The sequence below is a fragment of the Mauremys reevesii genome, linkage group 1, assembly GCF_016161935.1.
Source record: "Mauremys reevesii isolate NIE-2019 linkage group 1, ASM1616193v1, whole genome shotgun sequence".
NCBI classification, from domain to species: domain Eukaryota; kingdom Metazoa; phylum Chordata; order Testudines; family Geoemydidae; genus Mauremys; species Mauremys reevesii.
Genome location: NC_052623.1, coordinates 197,351,402 through 197,376,118, shown reverse-complemented (window position 1 = coordinate 197,376,118; position 24,717 = coordinate 197,351,402). Strand labels below are relative to the sequence as shown.

General features: G+C 41.3%; 1 protein-coding gene across 1 annotated transcript in view; it reads right to left on the bottom strand.

Moving 5' to 3' along the window:
- IFT57 (intraflagellar transport 57) overlaps positions 1 to 24,634 on the bottom strand; it is a 32,846-nt gene extending 8,212 nt beyond the window's left edge. Inside the window, exons 1-6 of the mRNA XM_039488408.1 lie at positions 24,459 to 24,634; positions 17,005 to 17,167; positions 10,478 to 10,596; positions 6,811 to 6,901; positions 4,015 to 4,083; positions 3,322 to 3,444 (exon numbers count right to left, since the gene is read on the bottom strand). Of these exons, the coding sequence (XP_039344342.1) occupies positions 3,322 to 3,444; positions 4,015 to 4,083; positions 6,811 to 6,901; positions 10,478 to 10,596; positions 17,005 to 17,167; positions 24,459 to 24,634 (741 nt within the window). The remainder of the gene's footprint in view (positions 1 to 3,321; positions 3,445 to 4,014; positions 4,084 to 6,810; positions 6,902 to 10,477; positions 10,597 to 17,004; positions 17,168 to 24,458) is intronic.
- Positions 24,635 to 24,717: the final 83 nt, after the last annotated feature.

Sequence of the window (24,717 nt, the reverse complement as noted above, 5' to 3'; positions counted from 1 at the left end):
TCCATTGAGTACTGTTGCTGTGTTAAGTTACACAGCTGCCACGTTCCATCTCTTCAGGCAACTGCTTTATGGTGAAGTAATTAATCAGACTCCTAAATGTCACACTGTGACATTCATGTCCAAAACCAAATACTGAACATGTCTGAGGCCATACTCTCTGGAGTGTATCTGATCTTCATTAAAGTACTTCTGCTAGAAAACACTGAGATGGAGCCTTCCAGGCACAAATATTGAGACTATTGATTATAACTCCACTAGCTCTGCTAGGGCTCAGGCAGCGAAAGAGAGCATAGCTAAAATGTCAAAAGACCTGCCAATGTTCAAGTTGTCAGATCTTCCCTTTCCAATTCACCTCCAGAGTCATCAGGAGGAGAGAGAGGAAGGAAATGAAAAAGCAAGACTACCTGACCCCTTCTCTGTGAGGGCAGGGAAAAGAAAGGAGGGGAAAAAAAAAATACCTCCAGCTGCAAATTGACAGCAAACGTACATAAACTACATATAGATTTGACAAAAATACCTAATAAAATATTACTCCATTTTCTAAAATCCACACACTAAACCATGGCCCAATCCTGCAAAACACTTTAAGCATGAGTAGCCGCACTGACTTCAATGAGAATACACACGTGCTTCAGTGTTTTGCTGGATTGGTGCCTATATGACATGAGACAGAAGCACAGATCACAGCTCCAGCAGTTGTTAAATCTCTGAGGCTTATTGCCTATAATCTTGCTCATGTCCAACACAATCTGTTCAGTAATTAGGAAAGGCTGCGAAAAGAAAAGATGAAATTTACACTGGCAGGTAGTAGAGGCTTAAAGTTTGGCAGTAGGTCACACGTGTCCTTTTTTTGGGCTGGTGAAAATTGGTTGTGATGTCAAATTTACAGGATTTGGTTGTTTAAAAAAAAACAACCAAACAGTACTTCAGATTTGCATACAGTAACTCCTTACTTAAGGTTGTATTTATGTTCCTGAAAAATGTGAATTTATGCACAATGATGTTAAGCGAATCCAATTTCCCCATAAGAATTAATGTAAAAGGGGGGTGGGTGGGGGAGGGTTATGTTCCAGGGACATTTTTTTCCACCAGACAAAAGACATTATGTACATATACAGTATAAGTTTTAAACAAACTGTTTTATATCATATACAGCAATGAATGATTGTGAAGCTTGGTTGATGTGGCGGAGTAAGAGGGTGGAATATTTCCCAGGGAATCCCTTGCTGCTAAATCACTAGCACTCGGCTGAGCCCTCAAGGGTTAATACCCTGTTGTTAATGTAGCCTCACACTCTACAAGGCAGCAAGGACCGAGGCAGGAGGGAGGAAACACAATAGATATAGGGAAGTAGCTGCAAACACTTCCCTGCAAAAACTGAACATGATGAGCCCACGCTATCCAGCTGGAGCACACCACTCCCTCCTCCTAACAGCACATGCATGGCTGCACAGGTGCCGACTTTCCAAAGTGCTGGGGCTGCATGCATGAGTGAGAGAGAGAGAGGTGCATTGCCCCTTTAAGGACGCTGACCCCACTTCAAGTACATTGCCCTTTTAAGCAGATCAGCCAGTTCACACAGGAAGCAATAGCTTCCAGCAAGCTCCCACCCTTCTGTACCTGAGCCCTGTCCCCCTCCTCTGCTTTGTGGAGAGGGAGTGGGGGGGAGGAGCAGGAGCAGGGGGACATCCTGAGATCAGCACCCTTCTTCCCTCCTCCCCCAGCAAGCAGGAAGCTCCCGGGAGCAAAGCTCCAAGGTAGAGGGCAGGGGCAGGACGGCAGCGAGGGGAAGGCCACCTGAACTGCTGCTGGGCAGCTGCCAAGCCACATATCTTACAGGGAATTTAGGGGAGCCGATGGGGGAGGGGCTGCTGCCCCCCTCTGGTTCTAATCCCCAGGAGGGGCTGCTCTTCCAGAGAATCCTGCAAGCAGTGGACAAAGCAGGCAACTGCCAAGACGTTATAAGGGAGCATTGTGCAACTTTAAATTAGCTTGTTCCCTAATAGATCAGCAACGGACGTTAAGTGAGGAGTTACTGTACTATTTATTTCATAACACGCTCTGTTAATAATCTACCAATCTTCCATTGGTTCTGAGTGTGTATGCACAACTTAAGAACCTGTAGAGAGTATGAAGTGTAATGCTCTTCTTTATACTGAGTGGGAGAGGCCAGAGAGGAAAGGAAACCTGCCTCCAGTTAGGGAAGCTCTCAGAGCACTAAAGCATAGAGACTAGGACAATGAATCCTCTTCCTCCTGTGTTTAACATGGGAGCAGGGGCGGCTCTAGGCACCAGCGGGCCAAGCGCCCGCTTGGGGCGGCATCCTGGGGAGGGCGTCATTTCGCTCCGGTGGAGCTCCCGCCGGCATGCCTGCGGCAGGTCCACCGGAGCCCGGGACGAGCGGACCTGCCGCAGTCATGCCTGCGGCGGGGCCCGTCTTCCCGCGGCTCCGGTTGAGCTCCCGCAGGCATGACTGCGGCAGGTCCGCTCGTCCCGGGCTCCGGTGGACCTGCCGCAGGCATGCCGGCGGGAGCTCCACCGGAGCCAAATGCCGCCCTCCCCAGGAAGCCGGAACCGCGGGAAGAGGGGACCCGCCGCGGGACTGGGGAAGGGCGGCGCAGCGCTCCGCGCTGCTTGGGGCAGCCTACTTTGTAGAGCCGCCCCTGCATGGGAGATAGTGCTCTGGGTTGGGAACGAGCAGATCATGCATTGTAGTCTAGACTCTTGCACTGATTGGCTTTAACAAAATTCTACACTTCACAGCTCACATTTAGCAAAGCTTCATTCCTCTACAGTAAGAGACAGATACCATGCTCCCCTTGGCCATTTAATAAATGGGCTGAGGACCAGACGGAGGTGGCCCAAACTTAGAAAAGTTTGTAGCCGTGCTAGGACTAGAATCTACGCCTCTCATGTGGCTGACACAAAAAGTACCATCCAACAGTAATCCATGTGTTTGCTGTATTTCTGTAACTGTCCCAATAAAACCTTTTATTTGAAGCCAAATTAAAGGTTCAACCTGAAAAGTGTTTTCCATGTTTTAAAAAGTTTCCACTGGAATTCAGTTACACATTAGCAAATGACTGAAATGCTCTGATATTAGCACAGTAGAAATTACTGTAAAATATTAGAAAAACATTAAAATAAATAATTCTCTCTCGGATCTCTTGCAGGGGACAGCAAGTTACAGGTAGTTTTGGAACATCTCACTGTAAATTATTCAGTGTTGTTTAAAGATGGGATATATAAAAATGGCAGATATTCACCATAAACTGCTTATTCAATTCATTTATACCAAAGCATACACATGTTCTTACACACCTTATTGTCAGTTCTGATTGTAACTTTCAGTTGTGGCAGAACACGTTCCACTTCCAGGTTCCACTCTGCTGCATCTGTTGTGGACTCTAAAATTTCTTCTTGTTTTGTAGATTCATTCATATCCTAAACAAACATTTCAAGGTTTCTAAATTTCAAAAGAAAACAATTGCTGGGTGATCAAGTTACAATGGCTTAAGACATTCAGAACAAGGAAAAATATTCATGCTTAGGAAAATTTACAACAATTTGATTTATATTATTTCATGATTTATTGCTGTTCCTTTAAGTATTAGGATTTAAAGCATCTTATCTGATTTAATAAAATATTAAAATGAATGAATAAAGTATTACCAGTAAGATAACAGACATGAAACTATTTTGGATCCAATTAAAAAAAAAAAAAGATACATACATAGAAACAAGGTGCTATTTAAGTTCTTGGAAGCTGATTCTTCAAGATTCGTATAACTTTGAGAGATTCTGAAGTTTAGAAACCTGATGTATTTGAGTCTTTTAAAATAAGCTGGTCCTCTATAGTTAGTATGTTTTTGATATTTAGACTATATTAATATTGACAAAAATCAAGTGACAGCCTTTATTCATAACAAATTGTAAAACCAATGTAAATAAGTTATGGTTTAAGCTGTAAAGATCTGCTATATTTTTCCAGGGTGCTAATAGGTAATAACTTACCGATCTATAGGTTTGTGCCTTTAGAACATTCAGATCAATAAAGTTCTCTTCGTTGTCTGTCTCTTCTTCCTTAAAAGAAAAGTTGCAGAACATTTCATTAGTAAATACTGTATTATTTTCCTTCAAAAACCTCCGCTTTTCCTGAACTAAAGCAGAACAAATAATATTTTTCAAGTTTTTGTAAAATAACATGTAGTTTTTGAAAGTACAGCTTGTGTTTACTGAAATTCATGAGGACATGCAGCATCTTTGGGTAGCATGTTTCTTTTATAGAAGTTAGATTTAAGATGGGATTTTAAAGGGAAAATAAGGGAGCTAGGTGTCCAGTTCCCAAGACTCTTGAAAAACCACAGCCTTAATTCATTTGTCAAATGGAAGTTACATTCCAGACAGCACAACAAGTGACATAGTATATTACATTAACACACACAAGGCAGATCTACTCCAAGGATCAGATTAGTATTGGTGTAAATGACTAAATCTACACTTCACACCAGTGCAAAATTTGGCCCTTGGGCACAATTCAGTTACCTTTAAGCTCTGCCAGACAGGGATGTTTTTTTGACATGTATTTGTACAGCATGTAACACAGTGAGGGTCTGGTCTGTGACTGAGCACTACCATAATATAAATAATAATAGTTGTGAGAACCAAAAGCTAAATTGGGGCTTTAGGATCTACCATCTAATATTCCCCAAGGAGTCTTCACCCTTGTTACTTATTAAAAGAAATATGACTCAGTACCAGTTTTATAAATTTTATTAAAACTATTACACATAAAATTAAGAAAGCAAATCACTAAAACTAAACTATTGACACTACTAAACTAAATTAAAAAGTTAAAGTATATTGGATTGGAATTAAATCATTACATTAATACAATAAATATTCCTTATAATTCCAAAAAGGAATCTAAGGAGGTGGTTTTCCATTGGTTAAAAACCCCAACTAAAGAGTTTTACCATTGGCAATAAAATCAAAATGTAGAGCTGGCTGAATATTTTATAACAGAAACCAAATTATTGATTAAAAAGTCTTCTAAACCACAACCTCAAAGTCAAATGTAAGATTCCTCCTGTGTGGTTTTCCTCTCCCCAACACAGTTCACACAGCCTCAACAAAATACTCTAGTGAGTGGAAGTTTGACAATTCTTGACAGTTTACAGCTGACAGCTTAAGTTTCTTAGGTTTCTCAGATGCAGAATACCTAGGAGGCTAAGTTTAGGATTGTTTAAAATCTGAGGAACTTTCTTTCTTGTGCCTTCCCTGTGTAGATTTTCTGGCTACTCATGCACCTGTACAACCACACTGTCCCAGCTAACAAAAACAAAAGGAAAAAAGAAAATGTGATACGTAAGATAACGGGGGTTTGCAAACTCTTCAACTCTTGCAGTCCTCTAGACTCTTCTTCCATAGGAGCTGGGACTGCAGTCAAAGAGCCAGATGATGTTACTAACACAGTACTTCTCACTAGTTGGACCTTGTCGGGGGCAGGGAGACCGGTCAAAAACCTTACATAGCACATTAGTCAATGTCTTGACTTCCTTTCCCTAGACTGCCTGGCCTTAGGTCTCAGGAACACAAGTCTTCCCTCAGGTGGTTTATTGACCCAACGGAGGAGGCTTCTTTACTTTTACCCTTAATTCTTTTGGCTTGTAAATTGCACTTACTCAGCCCGGCCACACCTCCCTCCAACACCTTTCAACAAATCAGGTGCCAGGCTAATTCATGTTTGAGTTAGGTCATGTTTAGCTAGCATCATATTCGGGAAAAGTACTGCTTAAACCAGGAATTAAAACAAATATTCAATGTTTGCATGCCACAGAGGCTGCATATCCATGAAACCCAGAAAATCAAAAACACAGAATGGAGGCCACTTTTGAAGATTCTGACATGACCTCATCCAGATGAAAAGATCCTGTGATGATGTCATACCACCGGTTTATGGAAAATTAGACTCAAGTCCTATAAAAATATCTGAGTGAAAAAGACCTTTAGCAACCAAACAGCCACTCAACATCCATCCATCAGCAGAAATTAAATATGTCTTAAGTCCAGGTATCACAATCTTTTGTTAACAATGCAGCCTACAATGATCTTTATATTTAGGAATTAGGCGATAGAAATTTTACAGATGAACAGAAAAAGAAACACTAAAGTAAGTGAGCGTAGAACCTATTTACAACAGAAATAAACCTCTGAATAATTAAAGTCTGTGGAAAGACTTCCTCTGGAATTGGATTGGACTCAGGTTGCAAATGCTTCATTCAGGAAATATATCTTGCTCTGCAATTTCCGTTTAGGTTTCTAGAATATTTGTGTAAATAAGGGTTGTGGGATTGGGCCCTGTATTTGTGAAGTGGTGTGTGACTTTTTAGCAATAAGCCAGATCCTGAAGTCCTTGCTCAAACAAAAACTCCAATTAACATCAATAAGAGTTTGCCTCAGCAGAAACAAAGCACCTCTGGATTCAGTCCCATAGGAAATAAGGTATTTATTTCTATTCCACCATAAATGTCCATGCTGCTTTACAATACCTGTACATGCAGATAAAGACAGATGCTCTGCCCTGTAAGGTTTACAGTCTAGAGTACTATGCTCTAAATTAAATTAAATAAAAAAAAAAAAGGAGAACAAGGGGAAGTAAAGAGGAGCTGACAACACAGGAAAGTCTAGGGGGAAAAAAAAAAGGACGAGGGCATGGACAACAACAAAACAATAAAATAAAGAACACTAGAACAAAAAGAAAAGGCTCACTGTTGATAAGTATAACTGGAAAAAATCATATGGACCTACCTCAATTTCTTCCTCCAGTTTATTAAGTGTCAATTCCGCATCATCTTCTGTTATTGCTTCTTCTTCTAGCTCCTCTGTTGGGTATGCTGGTCTGAAACAACAAACACATTCATGGAATGTTACAGCTTTCAAGCCACACAATAAATGTACTTCTCAAGAACAATTATAAGCAAACAAAATTCTTAGGAGAGTTATGGATGCTGACTATGCCCAGCTATAATGAAGCACAGTGATGAGGAATATACATAGACACAACATATTAGAGACTTGACCTGAAAACATTTGACTAGTCTAGGCTTAGGCCTGGTCTACACTACAGGATTAGGTCGAATTTAGCTGCATGAGGTCAATTTAAAAATGAATGTGTCCACACACCCCACTTCTGTACTCCTCCCGGTGAGGGGAGTAGCGCTAAAATTGACTTTGCTGGATCAAATTTGGGATAGTGCTGATGCAAATCAACAGAATTGGCGTCCGGGAGCTATCCCAGAGTGTTCCATTGTGACTGCTCTGGATGGCACTTTGAACTCCAATGCACTAGCCAGGTACACAGGAAAAGCCCCGAGAACTTCTGAATTTCATTTCCTGTTTGGTCAGTGTGGCGAACTCAGAAGCACAGGTGACCATGCAATCCCCCCAGAATCGTAGAGCATAGACTGTTTCTACGCTCCCCCTATCATCTCCACCCCTGAGGTTATCGCAGATTAGAAGGCGAAAAAAAACGAACTCGCGATGACGATTTCCAAGCTCATGCAGTCATCCAGCACTGATTGCCTCCATGCATTAAGCTGTGCCCTTTCAGTGGCAGAGGCCAGGAAAGAATTAAGTGAGTGCGAAGAGCGGAGGCAGGACGCAATGCTAGGGCTTATGGGAGAGCAAACGGACATGATGAAGTGTCTGTTGGAGCTGCAGGATAACCAACAAGAGCACAGACCCCCGCTGTATAACTACCTGCCCTCCTCCCCATGTTCCATATCCTCCTCACCCAGATGCCCAAGAACGTGTTGGGAAGGCTCCGGGGACACAGCCACTCCACTCCAGAGGATGGCCCAAGCAACAGAAGGCTGTCATTCAAACAGTTTGTGTTTTAGTGTGGCTACAATAAGCAATGTGGCCTTGTCCTTCCCTCCTCCCCCACCCTACCTGGGCTACCTTTCCCGTTATCTCATTTTTTTTAATTAATAAAGAAAGAATGCATGGTTTCAAAACAATAGTTACTTTATTTCGAAGGGGGGGGAGGTTGGCTTACAGGGAATTAAAATCAACGAAGGGGGTGGGTTTGCATCAAGGAGAAACATACACACAACTGTCACACCAAAGCCTGGCCAGTCATGAAACTGGTTTTCAAAGCCTCTCTGATGCGCAGCGCACCTTGCTGTGCTCTTCTAATCGCCCTGGTGTCTTGCCGCTCAAAATCGGACACCAGGCAATTTGCCTCAACCTCCCACCCCGCCATAAATGTCTCCCCTTTACTCTCACAGATATTATGGAGCACACAGCAAGCAGCAATAACAATGGGAATGTTGGTTGTGCTGAAGTCTGACCAACAGCTCCAGTGAGCTTTTAAAAATCCAAATGCACATTCTACCACCATTCTGCACTTGCTCGGCCTATAGTTGAACTGCTCCTTACTACTGTCCACGCTTCATGAACTGATCCCCCGAGCTAGTCGCTGGGGAGCAGGAGAGCAGAGCTGCAGGGGAAGTGATGGAGCCATACACCATGTCCTGGAGTTGCTAGGAGCTGGGCAGGGAAGACTTCCCAGAACACCTGGCCAAGCTACATATCCAACGAGGATGGCTAGCAGTCCTACTGCACTGTCTGCTGCCAGCAGCACCCAGGAGGACCAGTGTAGATCCCCCAAGCTCGTTGCTGGGGAGCCGGAGAGCAGAATTGCAGTGGAAGCGGTGGATGACAACGGTTATCAGTCCTACTGCACCGTCTGCTGCAAAGGCAAGGAGCTGCTGCTGTGTAGCAATGCCAGCTGCTGCAGGTGCTTCTGTGTCGAATGCTTGGAGGTCCAGGTAGGGCAGCCAAGGCAAAAGAGCAAGAGCCTTGGAGCTGCTATATGTGTCAACCACAGAAGTGCTATGGGGTGTTACAGCATCGACTAGACTGGAATGTACGGTTGCAAAGACTTCTTCACCAGCGACAAAGGACAGGAATATAATGTACCTAAAATCTAAAAAGGCCCGTTAATTTCCCAGAGTCACTACACCCTTGATAACAGAACGTCAATGATCGCACTGGCTACTTGGATCACAGCAGCCCCCACAGTAGACTTGCCCACAACAGCAGCTGTGACAGTGAGCTGAGCGGGTTCCATGCTTGCCATGGTATGGCGTCTGCACGGGTAACTCAGGAAAAGAGGCACAAAATGATAGTCTGCCGTTGCTTTCACGGAGGGTGGTGCGACTAACGACATGTACCCAAAACCACCCGCAACAATATTTTAGCCCCATCAGGTATTGGGAGCTTAACCCAGAATTCCAACGGGTGGCGGAGACTGTGGGAAGTGTGGGATAGCTACCCACAGTGAACTGCTCCGTAAGTCGATGCTAGCCACAGTAGTGAGGACGCACTCTGCCGACTTAATGCGCTTAGTGTGGAGATACGCAATCGACTGTATAAATTCAATTTCTAAAAATCAACTTCTATAAAAAAAAAATCGACCTAATTTCATAGTGTAGACATACCCTTAGAACTCAATGCATGGACTCATTATTGTGCCAAACAGTACAATTTCTCTGTTGTGAAGACACCTAGGGATTAGGTTCAGATTCATTTTCACTTGTTACTTAACCTTAGAAGATTCAAGCACGAGTCACTACAGATTAATTTTGGTCTTATTGACAACGTTTAAGTGATACGTAATAGTAAACAGTATACTTTAGCCATCACATTAATTTCCTCTGTACCATTTCAGAGCCAAACTAAGAAGTTTTTTTTTTTAAACAAAATTTCACTTCTTCGAAATTCCTCTCCACTCACCTTTCTCCCAAATTTTCCTTCTGATCACAATATGTATTGAGCTTATTGTTTAATTGCATCTAGACTCTACAGTTCGCCTTACTTACCATTGAAAAAGCCAGAAATTAGGTATTGAGACTATATAACAAGGCATCAATCAATAAGTCAATACTCAAGTGTTTGATAGCAAAAGATAATACACCTCTACCCTGATATAATGTGACCCGATATAACGCAGTATAGCAGTGCTCTGGGGGGGGGGGGGGTTCGATATAACGTGGTTTCACCTATAACATGGTAAGATTTTTTGGCTCTCGAGGACAGTGTTATATCGGCGTAGAGGTGTACTATACAGGAAGATAAACAAGAACTATTAAACTAACCCAGCTAATCTAATCTAGTTAAATGAAAGAAGGGCGGGGGGGAGAACAAACAAACAAAACCCACCGCACAACTGTCCAAATTCAGCTCTGGTGTAACTCCACTGAACTGAGTGGTAGTGAACTAGGAATTAATTTGTCCTACTGTTACAAGCTTGACTGAACTAATCTTTTGAACCTAGTATAACTATAAATAAAGATTTAACACTTATTTGTTCTGGCTTCATTCATATACATGAGGTCTGTCATCGTGTACAATTAGCATTTGTTCATTTGAAAACAAGTTATACAGAGGGATTCTTATAAGTACACTATACCTTTTCCAGCTAAAGTCAGTATGTTTCAAGGCTTCTTCAGCTAAACAATCAAGAACATAACATGCTTGCTCTCCATAACCTGCCTTTAACTTTGAAGGAGGAAAATCCACAGACCTCCCCTAAAACAAAGAGATACATGATCACTGGCCAGCAATTAATAATGTTTTCCTTCAGACAGGTAACCAGATTTTCTACACTAATACCAAAGTGTTCACAGCATATGGTGCTTCTATAAATTTCTACCCACTTTTATTTAATTATTTATTTAGGAAGTTTTAACGGGTTTACAAATCCTTGCCATGTAAATATTGGAGACAAAATAATAATAAACTATAAGTGTACTTTTGTTTAGAGAAACATTATTCTGTAATATAATCATCAGATCTTTCTATTTAACAGGGTATTACCACATTACAGAGTGAGCATATTTACACTACTCTACACACTTTCTAGTGATTTTATTAAATTATCTGAAATCACTAATTACACATATTGAACAAATGAGGCGTATCTATTGAAAAAATTGGCCAGGTGTGCTGGTTTTGTTTTTGACAGATGAACACACTGAGTATTGAATAAATCTAAATATCTATGTATCCTTGGTTTTGATGGGTACATAATTTGCGCATTAATTTTTCCATATTTCTTGAACAGTTCCTCTAGAGTTGGATGCACTATTTTTATTTTTCCAATGAGAGGCTATCAACAGCCGAGCAGCTACCAGCAGATGAGAAATTAATTCATTCCCTTTTGTGTGACCATTTCCACCAGAAAGCCACAGGAAGGTTAAGTATCCAACGAGTTGTAATATTTGATTATGAATCACATCCCAATACTCTCTAATGACTGGACATAAAATCACTTTCACCACAATTTCTCCAAGATAGATAAAAAGTTTGAATGGGGATACATTTTTAACCTGACTGGCATGAGGTACCATTCAAACAGCATCTTAAGAAATTTTCTTTTATCATGCTACAGAGTGAGAGCCCTCTTTTCCAGCTCAGATCTCATTCGTCTGGGGGTAATTTGTCTGTCCAGGTCCTTTTCCCATCATATAATATATATGGACATGTTTTTGTTAGAAAAGTTGTCTGCAAAGACTGATGTAAAATTAGTTATTTTTATGTTTCCTAATTGGCCTGGCTCCATCACTTCTATTCAAGTTAGCTTTCTGTATAGGACAGCTTTTCTGGAAAATTGGGACATATAATACCACACTTGAAAGTAGTGATACCATGGGAGAGTAGGTTGGTTAAAGTTAGTTTTGATCTCTAAATAAATTAAAAAAGTTTCTTTGCTGAATAGCTGGTCAACCATATGTAGTTGATGGCTCCCCCATTCTTTAAAACTCTCTGGTTCAAGATCTGGATATTTGCAAAGGTGTCATTGGTGAGGGAAAAAAAATTATTTTTAGTTCTATCCAAAACCCATAGAATAGCTGTTGCTATTTCTGAATGGAGAGAGATTATTTATTATCATCATCATCTGTGGTAGTCTAGCAATATTTACACTGCTACAATTTTCTTGTTCCATAAAGATCCTGTGTTTGGCTGAGTTTGAGCATCCCCAACCCACTACTGCTTTGAGATGGCTGGCTTGACATCAGAGAGTATTTGGAACAGCTAGGCCACTCTGTTCAATGAATTTGTGCAAAGTATCTGCACTCACTCTTGGTCTTTTCTTATTCCATAAAAATACTAACATTCTTTATATTTCTGTAATCTTGAAACAAGAAAGAAATCTTTGGCAAAATATTCATTTTGATTGAGTTTATTTTTCCCAAACAAGAAACTGCATACTTCCCTGAGCACTGCAGATCTTTTTTATTTGCTGAAATAGTGGTTTGACATTTAAATCATAGTGCTCTAGGTTGTTTGAGATTTGAATTCCCAGGTATTTTATAGAATTTGTTACCCATTTGTACCCAAATATTTTCGGGAAGGACTTCAGAGTCTGGTAAATATATAGATAGCTAGCATTTCAGATGTGACAATTTCCTTTCAGTCTAGACACTTTCCCAAAGTCATGGATTTCTTTAAATAGTAGTTTTAGGGAAATGTTTGGGTTAGGTAAAAATAATTTCATATCATCAGCAAATAAAGCTATTTTCTGATGTGTTCCTTCAAATTCTATTCCTGTGATAGGAACAATAATCTCTCTCCTGTTTAAACAGCTCTATGGCTAGTGCAAAAAGTAAAGAACACAATGGACACCCCTGCCTAGGCCCTCTGTGTAATTCAAACAGGGGAGATTTAGTCATATTAACTCACACAGCTCCTTTTGGGCTTGTGTAAAGAGCATTTATCAGTTTAAGGAACTGGGGGTCATTTTCCATACAGGACAGGGCTTAGAATAGAGTGTAACTTTCCGTTTTGAAAGCTCTCTCTCTCAGTCAAGTGATAACAAAACAAATGGGGGGGGGATCTTGTTTTGATCAGGAATTATGGATTATTCCAAGGACTCATGAATAGCATCTGACATTTGTTTATCCTTAAGGAGTCCAGTTTGATCTGGGTTTATATAAACTGAGAGCATGGACTGCAATCAGCTAGCTAGTAGTTTTGCTAAAATATTTACGTCATGATTCAGCAGTGATACATGGACCTGTAAGAGCTGCATAAGGTAAGGTTGTTTCCAATTTTAGGGAAAACAATGATAGTTTCTTTCATAAGTTGTGGAAGTTCCTAACAGAATGGCACAGAAAGTACCCCCTCCCCACACACATGCATCCTTGGGGGAAAAATATGCAGCCATATGGGGAAGGAGAAATCAATAGCTAATGAGAGGTGGGAGTATCTTTGAGAGGGCAACAACGGTTTTGGAGAATCAAGAGCAGCAAGGCAGCTGAATGGGCAAGGAGCCATGTAGGGGTAAATGAAAAACAGGCAAGGAATAAACGGAGTAGAAAATAGGGCATGGGAGGAGAAGCAGCAGGTTCTCACCAGCACACAGTTTGCTCATGTTCTTGTTTATAATTTTTCTGTTTATTACTGTCCTAGAGAAGGAACAGTTGCGTATGTTACTATTTTGTTTACGGAAGAACATCCTTACTATTCCAAGGAGATGCTCCATCATTAGATGTTTCCATAGGACAGCACTTTAAACATTTTTAAATAGATTATTAATTATATAGTTTCTCTTTTTACAATAGGTTTTGAATAGCTATTGGTTGTGGAGTATTCTCTGGTTGCAACCCTCCTCTAGTGCTGCCCATGGAATATCTATCCTCATCAGTTTTTTCTTAATTCAATTTTAATTCTTTTAATTTCTTTGTTGGAAAAACATTTCCCAATAGTTCCTGTCAACAGAACAGTTTGTGTCTGACTTTTATTCTTTAATAGAAGAAGAAAGAAGTCCAAAGTATGAACCTAATTCTGAATCACTAACATCAGTGGGAATTTTACCATTCATTTCAACAGAAGTAGGAACATTAACATTTGTACAAGGATTTAAGAGAAAAATCTTCGGTGTGTACATATAGCAGTGTGTTTCCCATGCATCTTTTGTGGCAATGGAAAAAGTAAGTCTGATTTAACCCATTTTACAGAATGTTAAACTCAATTATTTTCATGGAACACTGGTTCCTCTTCTGCTGAGGTGGAGGCCATCTAAACTGCCCTCTCTCCCCTTAGATGATTGTCTCTCAGGAGATTAGCCAAACTGTCTAGTGTAGTCAGGAGGGGAAGTTTAAAAAGAGGGAAGATATAAACACTCACTTAGCACAAAAAGAGAGGTTGAGAACAAAATTTTTCTAGGAACCAAAGAACGAGAAGAGAAAAAAATCCCTGAATTGCCTATACACCAGTTCTAGGAACATAGGTAACAAATAAGAGCAATTGGAATCGCTCATTTAATTATCATAAATTTAATCTAGATGGTATCACTGAAACCTGGTGCAATGATTCACATGATTGCAATGTTAAAATCAATGGCTATTGTGATGCTGGCAGACTAGGTGCCAGCTTGTGCCATGACCCCAGGCCTCACTGAACAGTTACAGATGCATAGCTGGAAATCAGTCTTGCTTTCCTGTGTGTTGGCATTATTAAAATAGATATTAGAAGTTAAATTGCTAAGGATGTGTTTAGTATTTAGACTTTATGAAATGCTGGTAGGATGCATATATCACTTATAATCTCTATGGCCCATGGTATAAAGTTATCTTGAGTATTTGCACTGTAAACCTCTATAATTGTGTAACTCACCAAACAGGAAAAGGAGCACTGATTAAGGTAAAGTGCTCATCCATGGCCCACTAAAGGCACATGATGTATCATGTAGCATCAAAGGACAGAGACTTTGTTGATTGCATTCCATACTCCCTCCAGGAGGGAGAGACCTACACATGAACTCATCCCATCAGTTTGGATAAAAACCCCTGACAAGGAGAAACTGAATCTCTTTGCTGTTTGAGTTCTCATAGGGGTTGAGCTAAGAAACAAAAAGCAGAGACCCCCCCAGGATCAACCTGGGTTAGCCCTAAAAAGATTCAGTGGACAGATTATTGGAACCACAGACTGACTCATTTGTGCTTATATGTTGCCTGCTTTAAGTTGTAAATAACTCTTTTTCCTACTTAATAAATCCTTAATTAGTTTACTATAGAATTGGCTACCAGTGTTGTCTTTGGTGTGAGATCTAAAATATAAATTGAACTGAGGTAAGGGATAGGTCTCTCGGGACTGTGAGCAACCTGAATATTTTGTGAGTTTTGGTTTAAGTGACCATTTATCAATAAGTCCAGTTTGCCTGGATGGCAAGATAGACTACAGTGCTCAAGGGGCTGTCTGTGACTGCATGGTAAGATGGTTACAGTGATCCAGGAGTTCACATTTGTTACGGGGTTGGTGAAACCTAATTACAGAGCATACCATCAGTTTGCTGTGTCTGTCCTGCTTTGACAGTCTGCTCTGAGGATGGCACTCACGGCTGTGAACCACTCCAGACAGCATGACAGTTACAATCCATTTAGGAAGGAATGATTGGGCAAAAGGTAAGGGGGAGTGGCATTCTAGGTTAAAAAAAAGGCATTACCTCTTTCCGAGTCACTGATAATCTGGAAGAAAATGATAGTGAATGCAGATAAAGCATGAGATGGGGTATTAGTTGGTGTCTGCTACAGAACACCAAATCACACAAGGGAACAGAATGACCACTTCTTACACAGCTAACTATAATATCTTGGGGGAAAAAGCTATGTGATCATGGGAACTTCAATTTGAGTGACATATGCTGTGCCGGTAATAGAGCATCCTTGGAATTTCTAATTCAAGAAGCGTTGCATCCAACATGCAACCAAAGAAATACTGGTAGCCAATTCTATAGTAAACTCATTAAGGATTTATTAAGTAGGAAAAAGAGAGTTATTTACAGGTTAAAGCAGGCAACATAAGCACAAATGAGTAGTAGATCTTGTCTTGACAGATAAAGAGGAACTGCTCATAAAACTAAAACTTAGTGGTAACTTAGGTACAAACTAACTTGATGCGTCTTTTTGATGAGATTACAAGTTTGATGGATAAAGGTCATAGCGCTGATAATATACTTAGGCTGATGTCCACGCTGCCTCTTTGGTGACAGCGACCTTAATAATTTCTGTGTGTTTACGGTGAGGGATTGGAAACTGCAGGGAAATGTTTCTGGGGAACAGAGAAACTGGGGTTCACTGATTGTTACCTGCAAGGCAAGGTTTGGACTGGCAGAGTCTCGCTGAGTTTGCTGGCAAGGCAGACAGACAGGAGTGTCAAAAGGGAGCTGAGACACAGATTAGCAACAGCACAGCTCTCAGTTGCTGTGGCAGAGGGGGTAACACAGGATATGTTTACACTGCAATAAAACACTCCCGGTCCATGTCAGCTGACTCTGGCTTGAGGGGCTTGGGCTGTGGGGCTATAAAACTGCAGCGTAGACATACGGGCTCCAGCTTGAACCCACAGTTGCTTACAGTTATGGGAATCCTGAGGAGAGCAACACATGTATAACAAGATCCAGTGTCTGGACGCTAAAGCTAGACAAATTCAGACTAGAAAAAAGGAATACATTTTTAACACAGAGAGCAATTAACCATTGGAACAATTTACCAGGAGTTGTGGTGGATTCTCCATCACTGGCAATTTTGAAACCAAGATTGGAGGTTTTTCTATAAGTTATGCTCTAGGAATTATTTTGGGGAAGTTCTATGACCTGTGTTATATAGACAATCAGACTCACTAGATGATCATAATAGTCTCTTCTGGCCTTGGAATCTATGAACTACTCAGAGTTTTGTGGGTGATAATAGCAGTCCAGGTTAAGAGCAAGCTTGCTGTAGAATGAAGCCATTTTTGCAGTTCACTACACGGAATTAGTGGCCTCAGACTTTATAAGCTTCATGTTAAGTTTAATGGTATGAAACTTACAAATAAGAGTCTGTCAAGTCTTCGGAACTGTGAGCACAGAGATCGAAGACGCAATTACTACCATTTCTGAAGTTTATAAGCACACCTAACACACCCTTGAAAACACAAAAAACGTTCAGCACTTACCAATGATCGCAACTCTGAGAGTATGTTTGATATTGTTGCATTGGGGTCATCATATTCTTGGGGCTGTTCAAAGGGATGTCCTGCTTTAGTAATCAGCCAAGCAGCAAGAGTGCAAAACATGTAGAACTGCTCGCCGGGATTAGTGGGCAATGCAAAGTAGTGCCTATTTGAAAAGGGAAAAAAGTTAAATATGGGATTCTCTGAACCCGAGATGCCTCAGTTATAGGGCAACACAGCATGGGAAAGCAGTTTCCTTAACAAGTCAGTTTGTGATAAGCTATTCACTTTTAGTAGCTTCCACCATAAATAAGGTCACAAAACGAGACCACCCAAGCCACTGGTATCTATCATGTATGTGACACACATAGAAAGACTAATTTCTATAGGACTATAGGTTTTACATGCAGTTCACGTTTCCTGCCTTGACTGACTGAGCAACCAACAAGTGTGTCTATATGATGTAATAATGTGTACGTTGTTTTTGGAGCCCCCTGTGGAACTACACAGACCTCGGTCCTCCCTGTCCAGCTTGCTCAAGTAGTTTCAATTGGGCTCACACAGTTTCAATTACTCTGAATTGAGCTAGCCTCTTACTTTTTATAAAACCCCAAATAACTATTCTACATCACACTCAGACCCTTAAAATACAGTGGGCTCAATTCTCTTCCCACTGACTTCTGTGAATTCAGAATCTGGCCCTATTATTCCAAAGACATCACCATCAAGTGATCACCTTGCAAGGGTCTATGCAAAATGTTCCTGCCAACAAATTGTATACAGAATAACATTAATTCGACTGATAGTGAAACATTAGAAATCTACCAAAGGAAAAAAAATGTGGTGTGAGAATAATTAGTTTAAATTCTCACGAGTGGCCACATGAAAAGATTGATAATAAATCTATAGCAGGGGTCGGCAACCTTTCAGAAGTGGTGTGCCAAGTCTTCATTTATTCACTCTAATTTAAGGTTTCGCGTGCCGGTAATACATTTTAACATTTTTAGAAAGTCTCTTTCTATAAGTCTAGAATACATAACTAAAATATTGTTGTATGTTTAAGAAGCTTCATTTAAAATTAAATTAAAATGCAGAGCCCCCCAGACCGGTGGCCAGTGTGAGTGCCACTGAAAATCAGCTTGCATGCTGCCTTTGGCACAGGTGCCATAGGTTGCCTACCCCTGATCTATAGAAAAACAATAAGCAAAAATCAGTATCAAAGGGTTGTGAATTTTTTTTTTAAATTAAGAGAGATTCAGGAAAGAATTAATTCCAAATTTAAACATAAACCCATCTAGAAGAATACATTTATCAGGAAACCTCATTAGATGAAATATTAGACGTTTGGAAGAACTGTTTGTAGATGGGCCCAGGAAGAAGCCCAAAGAGGAAGAGGCAATGCAGAAGGACCCAGTGCCTGGCAAGTGGAAGACACATTCTTTGTTATTATAATAAATGGGAGGCATTTTGGGCTATGATCCATATAACTCTTATTTTGGAGGATATTACATACAGGAGGTTGTATTTAGCTTCTGTTGAGGAGAGAAGCCATGCCATTTCTGTGGCGCCATTTCCCTGCTCCACCACACCACATGGGATCCAAGATAGATTCCCAGAGAGGAAAAACTACTGAGACACAACTAGCTTTGTTTATATTATTATTTACTAAAGCATGCTTATTTTACAATATGCTTATTGTTACAAAAAGGGATCTGGGTTATAGTCTTAGCAGGCACAAGTGCATGTTTTATAGCAAGCTACCGGTCTGTTTGTAACTGTCATGCTGGAGTGCTGTTTTGAGTTTCACTGCTGTCAGCATTGCTGCAGTATCCCAGGCTGCTTTGATCACAAGTCCCAATGGCAGCAAAGCTCCCTGAGGATGGCTATATTTTCTTCTGCCCCTGTCTAGTCGCAGTATGCTGTCCGCGATGGGAGAGGGAGGCTGTCAATTCTACAGCTATAAAGCATGGGCATCTTAGCTCAGCATATTACTGATTTTCCCCCCAACTTTTTACCCATGCCAGGCTGGTGATGCTTGAAAACCAGGTGGTAGAAACTCCAGATGATCAGCCAGATTCTGGGGCAGGGCGTACATGTAATGGCCACCTCTGTAACTCACTAGCCCCTTCTCCGTTCATTATTATGCTGTTCAGTTACCAGTCTTTTTTTTTTTAAATCTATGCAAAAGGAGGTTTTTCAATGTTACTGTAATATGCTTTGTTCTTAAATTGTTTTGGTTATAACATAGGACAAGTCCAAGTTTTATAAAAAGGTTTTACTAGAGAATCTGAATCCATATGAAACTATATCCATATTAAAGCTCAACTGCCTATACAAAATATAACTGTGGAAAATATTCTTAGGGCTTCCAGTTTTAGGTTGTAACTAGGGCTGGCAAGCGATTAAAAAATTAATCGTGATTAATCAATAATAGAATAACATTTATTTAAATATTTTTGGATGTCTTCTACATTTTTAAATATACTGATTTCAATTACAACACAGAATAAAAAGTGTACAGTGCTCACTTTATTTTTTATTACAAATATTTGCACAGTAAAAAATAGTATTTTTCAGTTCACCTAAGTACTGTAGTGCCATCTCTTTATCATGAAAGTTGAACTTAAAAATGTAGAATTATGTACAAAAAATAACTGCATTCAAAAATAAAACAATGTAAAACTGTAGAGCCTATGAGTCCACTCAGTCCTATTTCTTGTTCAGCCAATCACGCAGACAAACAAGTTTATTTACATCTGCAGGACATAATTCTGCCTGTTTCCTGTTCACAATGTCACTGAAAGTGAGAACAGGCGTTCACATGACACTGTTGCAGCCGGCATTGCAAAGTATTTACATGCTAGATGTGCTAAAGATTCATATGTCCCTTCATGCTTCATCTACCATTCCAGAGGACATGTGTCCATGCTGATGACAGGTTCTGCCCAATAAGGATCCAAAGCAATGCAGACCGATCAATGCAAGTTCATTTTCATAATCTGAGTCAGATGCTACCAACAGAAAGTTGATTTTCTTTTTTGGTGGTTCAGGTTCTGTAGTTTCCGCATCGGAGTGTTGCTCTTTTAAGACTTCTGAAAGCATACACCACACCTCTCCTCCCTCTCAGATTTTGGAAGGGACTTCAGATTCTTAAACCTTGGGTTGAATGCTGTAGCTAACACAAAGCAGATACCAATGTGAGATTTGTCAAATCTGCAGTGAAAGTGTTCTTAAAATTAATGTGCTCATTTTTCTGAGACTACTATAACTTGAAATATATGCAGGATTTGGGTAAAACAGAGCCGGAGACATACAATTCTCTCCCAAGGAGTTCAGTCACAAATTTAATTAAGGCATTATTTTTTCAACATGCACCATCAGCATGGAAGCATGTCCTCTGGAATGGCGGCCAAAGCATGAAGGGGCATATGAAAGTTTAGCATATCTGGCATGTAAATACCTTGCAGTGCTGGCTACAAAAGTCCCATGTGAATGCCTGTTTTCACTTTCTGGTGACATTATAAATAAGAAGTGGGCAGCACTATCTCCCATAAATGTAAACAAACTTGTTTGTCTTAGCGATTGGCTGAACAAGTGAGTGGACTTGTAGCCTCTAAAGTTTTGTATTGATTTGTTTTGAGTACAGTTGTGTAACAAAAAATTTCTACATTTGCATGTTGCACTTTCACAATAAAGAAATTGCACTACAGTACTTGTATGAAGTGAACTGAAAAAATACTACTTTTAATCATTTTTATAGTGAAAATATTTGTAATAAAAATAATAAAAAATGAGCAGTATACTTTGCATTATGTGTTGTAACTGCAATCTGTATATTTGAAAATGTAGAAAAAGATCCAAAATACTTAATAAATTTCAATTGGTATTCTGTAGATTAACAGTGTGATTAAAATGGCAATTAAGTGCAATTTTTTTTGATCGCGATTAATTTTTGAGTGAAACACTGAGTTAACTACGATTAATCGACAGCACTAGTTTTAACTGATAAGATGCCCTCCAATACAAAACAAAAAAAACCCTGCATCGTTTATTCAAACACCACCACAAAATCACCAGAAATGGTTACTTAATTCGTGCTGACTTCAACCAGTGCAGTATGTTTATACAAGCAACCAAAACCCTCAATATACTGCAAAGTCCACATTAAATTTAGCAATGGCAGATAAAATCCAAGGCCTATAACAGTTTACAAACATCAACCCCCTCCATCTACATAACCACATAAAGCTAGGATGAGGTTACACAAAGCATGTCTGATATCTTTTGCCTGTTTGGATCCAGCCCCAGTAATGAGAGGTGCATTTTCTGGTTGCCTGAATTGGTCCTGCAAACCAGCAGCATTTTCAGTCCACTCCAAACAAAAATGCTCTTCTCATACCTCATAGGTGTTGCGCAACGTGCAGCACACCACAATGATATTGGCAACACTGGGAAGGCAGCACAGTCTTTCCCAAGTCTGCCAACTGTGCACTCCATCCTCATCCTACAATCACTAAGCCTGAAACTGAACCTTCTTTTGCCAGGCCTTCTGAAGTCAGAGTATAGTTTAGTGAGCCATGTCAGGAAAGAGTAAAAGCAGGATCCCCTAAAATTAGTGGGCACAGACACCCTATCACTTGGTGGGACTAGTGCATGCTTGTCCAAAAAGGTAAACACCAGGTCTCCTCAGCACCCTGGCATAATGCACCTTGCCTGTACACCCCTTGCTGGTGTCCATGAACCTGCACCTGTGGTTGACCAAGGCCTGAAAACTAGGAAGTAGTGTCCTTTATGGCTAACATTCTCTTGCTCCTTGCAAATAACAAACTATGGGCATATGGCTACCATCAATGGCCCCAGTGCAGTTTGGGAAGCCCATTCCCTCAAAGCCAGCAATTATTTCAGGAACATTAGGGCTGTGATTAGCCCAAAGCTGGCGAGTGTAATCAATCACTCACTCACAACTATGAATGGTATGGGGAAAATGAACAGGAAAATGTAATTTCAATATTCACATAACACAAGTACCAGGGGTTACTCAATGAAATTAACAGGCAACATGTTTAAAATAAACATAAGGAAGTACTTCTTTACACAATACACACCAACCAATGGAACTCATTGCTCGGGGATGTTATGATGGCCAAAAGTACAACTGGGTTCAAAAAAAAATTAAGTAAGTTCATGGAGGACAGGTCTATCAATGGTTATTAGACAAGACAGTCAAGTACACAATGCCATACTCTGGGTGTCGCTAAAACTCCAACTGCCAGAAGCTGGGACTGGATCACCTGATAATTGCACTGTTCTGTTCATTCCCTCTTTAGCATCTGACACCATCCACTGTCAGAAGACAGGATACTGGACTAGATGGACCATTGGTCTGAGCCAGTATGACTATTTTTATAACCACAATCCACAAACTGCCAACATCAAATTGGTTAGCCATAGACCTGTAACATTGTTGAGTAGCCAGCTTCTAGATGGCAACAGCTACCTATTTCTTCAATGATATGGCCTCACTCATATGCATATCCTGTCACTCGAAGGTCAGGGAAAGCTTCTCACACAGCTCCATGAAGGTCTACTTCTTCATGTAAAGGTTCTGGAGCCACTGATGGTCATCCCAGGTCTGCATGACAATGTGATCCCACCAGTCTGGGCTTGTGGCCCTGCTCCAGAAGCACGAGTCTACATAGGAGAAATCCACAGCTATGGTAGCAAGCACCAAGTGTGTCAAATGTGCTGCAGGTGCCAAGAATACCTTCAAGAGCTGCTGCCACCACCTTCAAAAGGGCAGACACCATCATTGAACTGTCCACTAGTCTCACAGACCTTGTGTGTGTGCCCTGCAACAACAGTGAAGCCATGAGCATGAACATGCAGACTCGGAAATGTCTTAGCTGGTGGGCTGAGAACACATCCACACAAGGCCAAAGGATGGACAGACAAGTTCTCCCATGAATACCCATGAACAGAGCCTTTGAGCAGCTCCAGCTAGCAAGGCATGAAGAACCCTGGATGCACACCAGAAGCTCAAGCTTTGAACAAAAGTCAATGCACCACCAATGTGGACAGGGCTACAGAAGTATGAGGTGTGCACACCACTGCGATGTGAGGCACAAAACCGCATTAAAAATACTAAGATTTAAAACCAAACCAAAACAAACACACTGAGTTTTTATTTACCTTCTGTGTGTTGAATGTGTGGGATGCACTAGGATCACATTTTCATACTTTATGCCTGAACTATATAAATAAATAAATGGAGAATCTCATATATTCCTATGACTCCAAAGCTGGGGCTTTATGGAACAAACCAATTTTCATGGGACTTGTGACAAAATCATGAAAGTGGACAACACTGCAGTCTGCCAATGTACAAGCTGTAAGATTGAGACTTAGATTTTAAATGCTTCAGGGCAGGAACTGGCACATCCTCTTAGGTTCAAGTACTTCACACAACAGTATGGGGCCCTAATCCCATTGGGAGCCTCTGGGCGCTAATACAGTATGAGTAATATTTTCATTAGTTCTCCAGTCTCTGTACAGTTATCCAAAGCAGATAAAACCTGAATATCTCATAATACTTATTTTTTAAAATAAACACAAACTTAAAAAAAAAAAGAGAATTTTGGGAAGTTAATAAACTTGACAAGAGTTAGGGCTTGTCTACACTTAGGCTATGTCTACAGTAGCACTTTTTTTGGTAAAACTTTTGTCACTCAGGGGTGTAAAAAAAAAAAAGCACTCCCCGACTGACAAAAGTGACAGTGTGGACAGCGCTGAGTTGGCAGGACACACAGCTATCACCGCTCGTTGGGGGTGGTTTAATTATGCCCATGGGAGAGCTCTCTCCCGCTGGCACAGAGCAGCTACACAGGAGACCTTACAGTGGCACAGCTGCAACAATACAGCAGTGCCACCATAAGGTCCGTCCCACAGACACAGATTTACAGTGCTGCAGCTCTGTAAAAGATAGTGAAGATGCTACCTATGACAACGGGAAAGCATAGCTAGATCGGTATAACTACGTTGCTCAGGGGTGTGGATTTTCCCCACCGCTGAGCGATGTAGTTCTACCAACTTAAGTTTGTAGCACAAACCAGGGCATAACTAGGCAGCCTACCAATCCTGCTAACAAATATCTTACCCTTTCCTTGTGCGCCCCCTTCCGCCTGAACCCGTTCTCTCCCACCTCACGCTTAGATTGCCAGCTCTTTGGGAAAGGGACCACCTCTTTTCCTGGGCTGTACAGCGCCTAGCACAACAGGGTCCTGGCCCACGACAAACCCCCACTCGCGTCCAAGAAGCGAGCAGCAAACCGGGGATGCGGGTGTGTGGTGGGGGCGCTGCTGCCAAGAGACCCCCGTACGTCCCCGCGCCCCACGCACCCAGACTGCGCTGGGGTCCGGGCCAGCTGCCCGCGCGGCCAGCAAGGAGAGACCCCCGGTCACCTGGACAGGGGCCGCAGGTGGTGGCGCCGCAGCGCCTCCTCTTCGTAGTTCAGCAGCTTCAGCTTCTCCAGCAGATCCTCCATCATCGCAAACATGTGATAGGCCGCGCCCGGGCCCCGCTCCGCCGCCTCCAGCTCCTGGGCGCCGCCGCCGCCGGCAGCGGCCTCCTCCGCCATCAGCCCGCAGCCCCCAGCCGTAGACTCGGACCCGCAGCCCAGGTGCGTCACCGGGGAAACAGACTCCACCCCCCGCCAGCGTT